The 11,014-nt window shown below is 52.8% G+C and overlaps 3 protein-coding genes across 3 annotated transcripts; 1 reads left to right on the forward strand and 2 right to left on the reverse strand.

Annotated features, from left to right (window-relative positions):
* Positions 1 to 1,285: 1,285 nt before the first annotated feature.
* On the forward strand, positions 1,286 to 6,149 carry NCS57_00143200 (uncharacterized protein; the record flags this gene model as incomplete). The annotated part of the gene is made up of 5 exons (XM_053051496.1): positions 1,286 to 1,597; positions 1,655 to 2,308; positions 2,361 to 4,236; positions 4,293 to 5,530; positions 5,589 to 6,149. The coding sequence occupies 5 exons, from the start codon at positions 1,286 to 1,288 to the stop codon at positions 6,147 to 6,149; spliced, it is 4,641 nt and encodes a 1,546-aa protein (XP_052920011.1).
* A 349-nt stretch (positions 6,150 to 6,498) lies between these two features.
* Positions 6,499 to 9,007, reverse strand: NCS57_00143300 (AAA domain-containing protein; the record flags this gene model as incomplete). The annotated part of the gene is made up of 2 exons (XM_053051497.1): positions 6,499 to 8,753; positions 8,809 to 9,007. The coding sequence occupies 2 exons, from the start codon at positions 9,005 to 9,007 to the stop codon at positions 6,499 to 6,501; spliced, it is 2,454 nt and encodes an 817-aa protein (XP_052920012.1).
* Positions 9,008 to 9,805: 798 nt separating this feature from the next.
* NCS57_00143400 (MYND-type zinc finger protein samB) lies at positions 9,806 to 10,783 on the reverse strand (the record flags this gene model as incomplete). The annotated part of the gene is made up of 2 exons (XM_053051498.1): positions 9,806 to 10,284; positions 10,342 to 10,783. 2 exons carry the CDS (start codon positions 10,781 to 10,783, stop codon positions 9,806 to 9,808), a joined length of 921 nt encoding a protein of 306 aa, XP_052920013.1.
* Between the last annotated feature and the right edge of the window lie 231 nt (positions 10,784 to 11,014).

An 11,014-nucleotide genomic window follows, 5' to 3' on the forward strand; every position in this document is an offset into this window, starting at 1 on the left:
TGTCGATCAAGTTGATACGGAAAAGTGCTTGCCTGCCTTCTTTGTACTAACAGCAATATACTGAGACATAGAGCTTATCAGGTTTGACACAACAAGCCATCAATATTTGCCTGCCCGTGTGGAAGGGTCAAGATAGGCGCTGGGTGGCCACTTTTTGATTGCTAGGCTAGCATTGGCCGTGCCGTAGCCGATGAGTTCCTTCCGCTGGTGGTTTGGTCCTTCCCAAACCATCTCGCCGACAGGCTGGTGTAGTGCACGGGCCAAGTCTCCTGCAGGAAGGTACCTAGACTACGTGATGCAGGTTCCAGGCTGAGTCCGTCGGATTCATTGTCATTATCGATCCCCTTTCTTCGTTGCCTCATTGTATCCTCGTCACAGAGCGGACAGAAACAAGATGAAGCTTGCTTTCAGGCTACAAGTTACAGCGACTGGTAATTGCTTGCCTAAAAGGTGCATCGGCGATGCCACGATGAATAGGCACCGTCTCTCGACACGGTACGTTCGTCTTCCTCAACTTGTCGTTCAAAGTTGGAGACTGATCGCCAATGGGCGTCGCTAGCCCCGCCATCATCCGTGTTGCCCGTGTCATCACGATTGGCGGGCTTGATGGACCCTGCATTGTCACTTTTTGGTGGCTGGCGGTGACTGATACCTGCTCGCTTTCACGCAGGCTAGCAGGCTCGCACCAAAGACCGAGCACAAAGAACCCGGCGACAGAGCGGTATGGATGCTATCAATGCATGGGTCCCTGCAATTACCTTGCCGTTGCTGCCATGTTCTGCAGTTCGCACCGCAGCACTACACCCTCTGAGTACAGTTGATGCCTTGCCGTGACAGTCATGGGCTCTCATTATCGGAGGAACTTGCAAGCAACGGGACATGAAGGGTCTGTGGGCTAGAATCTTACTGGGCGACTACCTTCAACGGACGGCCAGACACAACGTCCGCCCCCATTCCGGATCACAACACGAGGCGTTCAGGATGAAGCCTGGCCCTGGGTCCCCATCCTCATATTGCCCCCGATGACTACCAAGCACTGCAACTAAGCACTAAACCCCGGTCTCAACCGAATCTATCGCGGCACGCGGCAACTGGGCCCTTTTGTCTCGGTGCCTTGGTTCAACCCACCACAGAGCAAAAGGATCCATCTTTCTCGGACGGCAGCTTACATATCATCTTTAGAGGCAGGTGCCTGGACTGCTAGGACAAAAGCAGCCGCTTGACCCTGATCCGTCGCCTTGTCCTTTTCCCTCTTCACTTATTCAATGGTGGTGCTTGGCCAAGCATGGTTAATTCCGATAACCTCTCGCTCCCGTTGACGGGCACGGGCCTGGCTCTGGTAGCAGTGGCCACCACGCCGGCCCTTGTTGCCGTCATCGCTCAGTTGCGGAATCGCACACCCAAAGATCATTTTTATGAAGATGAAGACGGTAAAAGCACACCAGAGAGCACCGCTGCTTTTTCCAATCGGCTGCCCAAGGCCTCTATCTTGGCATCCTCGACAATCGGTTTCGGCACTTGGATTGCAATTTCTGTTTTTTCATCTCTTGAATTGTCCTCTAAGTTGCTGGAGAACTGGCTAATTGCTGGCGCATGGGTGAGTGGACTCAATTCCTGATGATTCTAATGATTGCTTTTGTAACACTTTCAACAGGGCCTTGTACTGCTTCACGCCATCTCTCTGAGTGCTCATCACTCGTCTGTAAAAGTTCACAACCTCGGACTGTGGTTGTTGGCGTCTGGTCTTGTTGTTGCCACTCTTACTGTACCCCAATTGATCACAGAGGCCCAACATGTTTCCAGCGACAACGTCCCAGTTGTCATACTCCGTGCCGTAAACGTGGTTGCTGTCATCTCTCTATGCCTCTCCAGCGTTCTACTTCCTCGGCGACCTGAGGTTTACTTCAAAGATCGCAAGGTTGATGGAGAATGGACCGTGTCTGCCCTGAGCAGATATACTTGGACCTGGGTCGAGCCACTTCTTCAATATGCTTCCAAGAGGAATGATCTGGATGCCGATGATGTCCCCCATCCGGACCGGAAGCTTCGCTCTGGACTTCTGAAGCATGACTGGGATTCAATGAGATTCGATGGTAGTCTCCTGCGAGCATTGCTCTGGGCATACAAGGGCAGCTTCGTTTTGCAATGGAGTGTTACCATCTTCCGCAACTTCCTAGGCCTCCTGCCTTTCTGGACTATGCTGCGTCTCATCAACATCCTGGAGCAGCGTGATTCGAGGGGGTCTGGACCCTCTCTCGAGCTCTGGATCCTTGTCTTTGCGATGGCCGCCTTTAACCTCTTGGATGCTGTAAGACTTCTGCCCACGTTTCTATCTGATCTAGGCGCTGATGTATTTCCAGTGGGTCGAAGGATGGGTATTCTGGTACTCCTTTGCCGATGTCTCTTTGCCTATCCGAGCCCAGCTTTCTACGCTCGTTTTTGAGAAATCTTTGCGGCGTAAGAACGTCAAGGCTGCAGAGAAGCAGAAAGAAGCCACCGAATCAGAAGAGGCAGACGGAAACAAGAAGGATGATGACGAGTCTGACAGCTCAAGTGTGCTAAAGTCTCGGCAAGCCATTGTTAACCTCGTCGGCGTCGATGCTGCACGAATTGCCAATTTTGCGGCATACCAGTTCCTTATTATCAACAGCGTCGCCAAGCTTGTCACTTTCAGCTTCTTCCTCGTTCGTTTGATCGGCTGGATCCCTTTCGCGGCAGGCATGTTGGCTTGGGCTGCTACCCTACCCGCCAACACATATTTTTCAAAGGCTCTGCTGGGTAAATCAGAGAAGCTCATGAAGCTCCGCGATGAAAAACTAGCAGTTGTCAACGAGGCCTTGCTTGGCATGAGACAGATCAAGTTCTCTGCACTTGAGGCACGGTGGGAGCAGCGTATCTTGGCCATGAGAGAGAGAGAGCTCAAGACTCTGTGGCAACTCTTCATCGTTGACACTGGCCTCTTTGGTTGCTGGGTAGTTAGCCCGATTCTCCTTGCAGCCACTTCCCTGGCCATTTACGCTATTGTCAACGGGCAGCTTCTACCCTCGGTCGCCTTCGTTAGCATCGGAATTTTCAAGGCCCTGGAAGTGACGCTTGGAGTTCTCCCTGAGCTCATCACAATGTCAGTTGACACACTCGTCTCGATCAAACGAATCGATACATATCTTCAAGGTCCGGAAATGGAGAAGACGCTTTCTGAAGGTTCCGAGGTTGGGTTTGAAGGTGCCTCGATTGCCTGGCCCGTCGATGAAGATACACCTGATGAAGATAGATTCATCCTGAGGAACCTCAACTTCAACTTTCCCGTTGGCGAACTGTCTGTCATTTCGGGAAAGACTGGAACTGGAAAGAGTCTGGTGCTCTCTGCTATTCTTGGAGAGACAGACTTGTTAGATGGATCAATTCGCGTCCCGACAACAGCTGAACCCGCCAAACGTCACGACGACGAAGCTCATCCAGGCAACTGGATCATCCCTGGCTCAATTGCATACGTTGGGCAGACTCCGTGGTTGGAAAGTGCCTCATTCCGAGACAACATCTTGTTTGGTCTCCCCCTTATCGAAGAACGTTACCAAAAGGTGATCGAGGTTTGCGCATTGAAGAAGGACCTCGAGATCCTGACGGATGGCGACAAAACAGAGCTCGGCGCCAACGGCATCAACCTCAGCGGCGGACAGAAATGGCGTGTCACATTGGCTCGGGCTATCTACTCTCGTGCCGAGATTCTTGTCATGGATGATGTCTTTAGTGCTGTCGATGCACATGTTGGCCGTCACATCTTTGAGAAATGTGTTACTGGCGATATCTGCAAGGGTCGAACCCGTATTCTCGTCACTCACCATGTGGCTCTGGTTCAAACCAAGGCCAAAGTCATCATTGAGCTGGGCGAAGGCACTGCTCTTCATGCAGGGCTCGTGTCTGACCTCATTCGCGACGGAACACTGGAGGAGATCAAGAGCCACGAGCAGACTAGTCAGCAAATACTGGAAGACGAAGCGACGGACTCATCAACTGCCGTCAACTCGGAAGAAGCTTCCGTCACAGATGAAACCGCTGAGACGAATGGATTGCAAAAGGTACAGTCCAAGGATGCTAAGCAATTCATCCAGGAAGAGGTGCGCGAGAAGGGTGTTGTCAAGAAGCATGTCTATATGACCTACCTTCGGGACAGTGGCGGTCTGCTCCTCTGGGGCATCTGTGCGGTTATCTTCCTTGGTTATGAGATTGGAATTCTTGGTGAGTCTTCTAACACTTGTTGCTATCTTGAACTACCTAACTAACACACTCTCTAGGCCGGGCATGGTGGCTACGAATCTGGACAGGAAATGCCGATGATGGTGTACTATCTGTCAGTGTTCTTCAGCAGCATGGACATGCGTCGGTTCTCTCTCTTCAGCAGTTCCCATTGAACTCTGCGTCTGGCCTCCGAGTTGCCGAGTCTCAGAATGACCTGAACTTCTACCTCTATGTTTATATCGGCATCTCCAGCGTTACGGCCGTCATCGGCACGCTCCGATTCTTCTGGGCTTACTTTCTCGCCATCAAGGCTAGCAGGTCACTCTTTGAGAAGATGTTGTTCGCCGTTTTGCACACTCCACTTCGATGGCTTGATACTGTCCCAGTTGGCCGAGTTCTCAACAGATTCACGTCCGATTTCAACATCATCGACAACCGAATCACCATCGACTGGACCATGTTCATTTCCAACTTGCTTTCGCTCGCTGGTGTCTGTGTCGCTGCCTTTTTCGCATCCAGCTATGTCATTCCTCTGGCTGTGGTCCTGCTGGGACTGGGCATCATGATCGGTAACAAGTACCTCTATGGCGCGAGACCACTGAAGCGACTCGAAAGTAACTGCAAGTCGCCGGTATTTGAGCTATTCAACGCGGCGCTGGCTGGTGTTTCTACCATCCGTGGTTTCCAGAAGACCCAAGTCTATGTTGATCGGATGTATGACAGGCTGGACAGTTGGAACATCATCACTTCCTACATGTGGCTCGTCAACCGTTGGATGGGCATCCGTATGGCCTTTGTGGGAACACTGTTCTCGACTGTCGTTGGCATCATCGTCATTATGAGCCCTAGTATGGACGCTGCTCTCGCTGGCTTTACTCTGTCCTTTGCGCTTGACTTTGCTGAGAGCATCCTCTGGACCATCCGCCATTATGCTGGCATGGAGCTCAACATGAACTCGACCGAGCGAGTGGTCGAGTACACCGAACTTGAGACGGAGTCCTTGGAAGGCGAGAAACCCCCTGCGGCTTGGCCTACTTCAGGCACCATGGAGGTTGACAACCTCGAGGTTGCGTATGCCCCTGATTTGCCACCCGTGCTGAAGGGAATCTCGTTCAATGTCAAGAACAACGAGAGAATCGGTGTAGTTGGTCGGACGGGCGCAGGAAAGTCGTCTCTGACCCTTGCCCTCTTCCGGTTCTTGGAAGCTCGTTCTGGTAGTGTTTTCATCGACGGTTTGGACATTTCCAAGATTGATCTCCATAGTTTGAGATCTCGCCTGGCCATTATTCCTCAAGTAAGTACCTGTCTGCGAGCTGATCGATAACCAACCACACATACTGACAATCCCCAAGGATCCGGTGCTGTTCTCTGGCACCATTAGGTCAAACCTCGATCCCTTCGACGACAACACTGACGAGGAGCTCCGTGACTCACTCGCCCGTGTTCACCTCGTTGATTCTCAGCCTGCGACACCGTCCAACGAGCCCGCCTCGGCAGGAACCTCGACTCTGGCTCCCAAAAACGTCAACGTGTTCCGGGATCTGTCAAGTCCAATCTCCGAGTCTGGCGGCAACCTCTCACAAGGCCAGCGTCAACTTCTATGCCTTGCGCGCGCCATCGTAGCGAGGCCCAAGATCATGGTGCTGGACGAGGCCACATCGGCCGTCGACATGGCTACTGATGCTCTCATCCAGCGCAGTATCCGCGAGGAGTTTACCGACAGCACTCTGCTCGTGATTGCGCATCGTCTGAGCACCATTGCCGACTTTGATAGGATTCTTGTCCTCTCTGAAGGCCGGGTCGCCGAGTTTGGCACGCCCAAGGAGCTTTGGGAGAAGGAGGGTGGTGTGTTCCGTGATATGTGTGAGAGCAGTGGTGAGAAGGAGAAGTTGAGACAGACGATTTTTGCGTAAGATGAAGACAAAGATAAAAAGGGGAAGCTAGAGGTGGAAAAAGTTTAAGAGTTTTGATTTGGTTTGATTTTCTTTTGGATGGAATACGAATAAGTTATATACGGCTTTTTGTTTATCAGAATGTTGATGATGAAGATGGAAGCATTCATAGCAAGGAATACGTTGAAGCATTGCATAAGAGTCAAGTCTGATCAAGAAGCGAATAGTCGAATTCGATATTCAAGGTGTCATTAAGCAATCATATCTCATGGCCAAGCATATAACCCAATATCTCAATCTCAGTTGTCCCAAGCCATGTTTCCAGAACCTCCAATCCCAATTCCAACTCCCAAGCAAGAACTACGAGAACTTAGTCGCTCTCGTCATCCGAATCATCAGCATCGTTCAGGGTGTCCTCGAAGCCCTCAACAGCACTGGCGTTCTTGATGTAGTCACGGAAACCACGGCTCATCTTGACAACAGCGCGCATATGCTTCTCGCTGATGGTAATGCGCTCCGAATTCTCATCCTGAGCGTCGCTCTCAGCCAGAGCGAGGGCCGTCTGCATGGCATTTCGGATCTCACGACCGTTCCACTTGAGGGTGCGCACCTCGCGGCTGTTCCAGACAAACTCGCGAGCAGCATTTGAGACGTGGATGAGGCCGTTGGAGTCTCGGCTGAGACGGTCAAAGTTCTGGGTCCAGATGCGCTCTCGGTCCTCGTTGTTGAGGCTCCTATAGTGCAGGGCAACGTGGATACGGCTGAGGAATGCGTTGTCGAATGACTGAACGCGGTTGGTAGTGAGGAAGAGAACACCGCGGTAGTACTCGAGAGCGCGCAGGAAGACAGAGACGAGACCGTTGCGAGCAATGTCCTTGGAACGACGACGCTCGAGATAGACATCGGCCTCGTCGAGGAGGACGAGGGCGCCGTAGCGCTGACCGAGTTCAAGGAAGTAGCTCAGGTTGGACTCGATATTATACGAGTCAACGCTGAGGTCACCGCTGGTGAGAGCGATCAGGGGTCGGTTGGTCAGCTCAGCGATACACTCTGCTGTGCACGTCTTGCCAACACCAGGGGCACCGTGGAGGAGGAAGATTCGACCTTCACCCTTGTTCTTGACAAAGTCGTTACCCCAGGGTGATATCTTGCCAGCGCCGAGGTCAGTCGCAAACTTGCCGATCAGAGCCTTGACAGTCAGCTTGACCTCATCATCGAGGACAAGGTACTTGAACGCATCCTTGTCAGTGTGAAGCTGCTTCAAGTTGGCAAGGTCAAGGTGGCCCCAGCGACGATCACCGAGGATGAAGCCTGGGATGGTGTTGCTGCAGACCAGATAGAAGAGATCGCTATCGGGAGGCGAGTCGTGAGTTGGGTCGAGATCCTCAAAGCCAAGGTACGGGCTGTCATTGCTCTGGCTCGAACGGTCGGACAAACAAGCCTGGCATCCGCATCGAGGTTCGTTCCTGGGCAGATGATCCTTGGGAGGAGGGGCAGTCTGATCGAAGCGAGGAGGAGGGTGGTAGCGGGCCATTCCACGCATGGAATCAGGACCGAGGAAGTAGAAGCTGTCAAAGCCAGCAGCATCACAAATGACACGACCTCGCATGAAGCCTGTCGGTCCTCGAGACTGTCTGTTGGTAGCTCCCGAGTTGACGAGCTGACCCTCATAGTCCATGTACGTAGGACGCTTCAGGAGCTCCCAGTACAGCTTACCGAGGGCAATGTTCTTCTCCCTCATGGTGAGTCCACCTTGAGCCTCGAGATCCTCGGGCCAGAACTTGGCAGGGATGATGGGAAGGCTGCTAATAGCCTGCTCTCCGAGCCAGGGAGAGAGGTTGAAGCTGTACATGTAGCGGTTGACCTTGGTGCCATTGGTCTCGAGCATCCAGCAGCAGATCTTGCAGGCATCGGGAGTGTAGGTGTTCTGGTTGATGCTGACGCTGCTGATGACGTATGGGGTCCAGATGCCGTAACGCTTTGTGTAGATGACCTCGCCGGGCTTGAGGAGAAGCCAGAAGTACTCAAAGGTAGCTCTTGGGATATCGAGGTTGTGGCGTTCCTCCTCAAGACGGATCTGCTCGCCGAGGTTGTCGTCCAGGAACTTGAGGAGGACGTCAATGTGGCTGGCGGTGGTGGCGGCATACTCCGAGTCGTGAGTCGAAGGCTGATTGTCTCGATAGCTGGCAAGCTCTTGGCGGTGGTGGTAGAGAACGCGGTAAGGAGAGCTGATGGTGACAAACTTGCCGTCGAGGTTGATGTTGGGGTAGTAAGCCACAACGGCCTTGAGGGCATTGATCAGATGCTGAGAGTGAATGCACATGAAGGGCCGGGCAATGTCTGGAGACGAGGCCTCGAGATCTTGTTCCTCATCCGAGTAGTAGTCATCATACCGATAGTTGACCTGATCGAACGTCTCAGTGATGGGCCGGTCTTCTTGACCTGGGCCAGCACGAGGGGGGCCACGACGAGACCGCCTGGAGGTTGCCTTCTCGGTGAAGACCTTTGTGATGATCTCAAGGACAGGCTTCTCCTTTGTAGCACCCTCTTCCTCGTCTTCAACATCACTGTCGGCATCGTCCTCGAACTCGGGAACATCCTTGAAGGCCTGAGTGCTCTGACGAGCTGTAAGTTTGTTAGCATGGTATACTTTGAGTAGATAGGAAGAGCGACGACTTACTATCAACAACCTTGTCGTTCCAACCAATGTACTTGATGACATGGAGGACATCTGGAACCTTTCCATCAATCTTGAGGACTCCCTTGGAAGCAGGCTTCTTGGCCCTGCCGACCTTGCGGGAGATGTCCTCGAAGCTGACGATGGAGCTGGCGTCGTCTCGCCCAACCATATCAGGGTGAGGGGCCTCCATGATGGTCATCTGAGGTTTGAATCTTGGGTATCAGAGAAACGACTTGTGGTAAGATGGTGAGAGGGGGAGATGGAGTGAGCAGATGGAGAGGACGAGATGCTTTGCTTTATATGCCTGCGACACCACATGTTACTTGCTTATCCTCGACCAGGCAAGTAGCTATCAGGAGGCTGAAGGCAGCAGCGGCACGCCAAGCCTCCAATGCCTCTGGGGAACCAAGCCATGGCTCCACGGATCCAATGTCACAGTCCAGTTTGTGTCGCACCGTGAGTGGTGCAGATTAGGCATCACAGGGCTCCTGCGGCAGTCGAGAATGCACGTCTCACCTCCTCCCCTGGACCTTAGCGTGAAGCCATATTCACCACCACCAATGAGGTTCCACTTTCACCAATGAGATACCGCGATCTTTCAGCCCTGCCCCACTGCCCCTCACTGGGAGCCTGGGGTGTAAGCCATGCTCCTCGCCCAGACGATGCCGTGTTGATGTTCTGCACCTTGTATCATGGCCTTGTATTGGATAGATGAAAGAGAAAGTGGAACATCGATGAGAGGAAAGGTGCAGGAGATGACTGTACGAGTATAAGGTAAGTCACGTATAAGAAAAGCCTGGTTGGGGGCTATTTGTTAGACTAGGCTATGGTAACCGTTAACCGTATCCGTAAACCGCCCTGCGGTGCGCCTTGAGCCAACCATCCGGCTAGCTCGTTTCCCCTTGAACGCCTTCAATGCTCGTTTTGATAAACCTCATCGATCAAGCTACTAATATAGCGATAACATGAGAGTCGATAACACTCCTTCCCCTTTGCCTCAAAGCTCAAGGCTCAGCATATGCGCACGCAGATCCTCCATCACGACAGTGAGTTTCACCTCAAACTGAGCATCAGTCCCCTTGAGCAAGTCCCGATCAATCTTCTCATCAGCAAACACATAAAAGTGTCGTCGAATCTTGCGCTCAAGCTCGAGGTCGTCACGCTGAGCCTGGGATCGGGTCAGGCACTCAATGTTGGAGATGTGATCGACGTCCCACTCGGCCGACAGGTCGTAGTCCCAGGCCTCCTTGAGCTGCTGGCTGTCGTGGACGCCGAGGTACTGCCAGAAAGGCATGAGGACCTCCTTGAAGCCGTACTGGGCGCCGGTCGTGTCGATGATCCAGCGTTCGTTGAGGCTCGGGCATCGCACTGCGACGACGGTGTGAGGAACGGCGATCAGGGGAGCTGGGACGAACTTGACATCGAGAAGAGGCTTTCCCATGTCCAGGTCGACGACCTCGAGAGTCGAGACAACCTCTGATCACAACATGTTAGTACTGAATCGCCCTAAATGGAACACTGAACTTGTCTTACCAGAAAGCAGCTTGCGGGTCAAGGGGCAAAGCAGAGACATGGCCATAGTGCACTGGCTGTTCAGAAGGGCTGCCTCCTTGTGTTGAACATTGTCGGTGGCATCGCTAGGGAACGGACCACGCTTGGCTCGAGCCTCGATGTCTCGCATCTTCTGATGGATGAAAAGAGTACCATCGTGGAACTCGAGCTTGATCAGCTCCATGTCGAACACCGTCTCTCTGTACACGAGGAGGGCGGCCTTGAGGGTCTTGGCGGTGCGGAGGATGACCTTGCGGCGGCGAAGGATGTTACAGAGAGACTTGTGAACAGGCCAGTGTGCCTTTTGGCACTCGCGGTTGCAGTAGACGGTGCCGGGAGCGTCTCCAGGGATATACTCGGGCACGTTCTGACAACCGCTGCAAAGCATGGTCGCCTCCTTTCCGCAGTGTGCGCATGCAGCCATGTTGAACGACTAGGTGAAACCCGTGTAGTCGAGAGAGGCTTTGCGAATGAAGAGGGAACGCAGATGAAGGTATCGTGCGTCTTGGGAGAAACCAAAGAAGATGGTTGAGGTGAGGGTTGACCAAGTTCGCCTGTAGGATTTCCATCTTGAGTCCAGCCAACGATACAAAGACCTATGAATGACATAAATAAGACCATTGAGAAGTGTTTGGTAGATGACTGGGCAAACGAG

This window comes from Fusarium keratoplasticum, chromosome 1, assembly GCF_025433545.1.
Source record: "Fusarium keratoplasticum isolate Fu6.1 chromosome 1, whole genome shotgun sequence".
Taxonomy (NCBI): domain Eukaryota; kingdom Fungi; phylum Ascomycota; class Sordariomycetes; order Hypocreales; family Nectriaceae; genus Fusarium; species Fusarium keratoplasticum.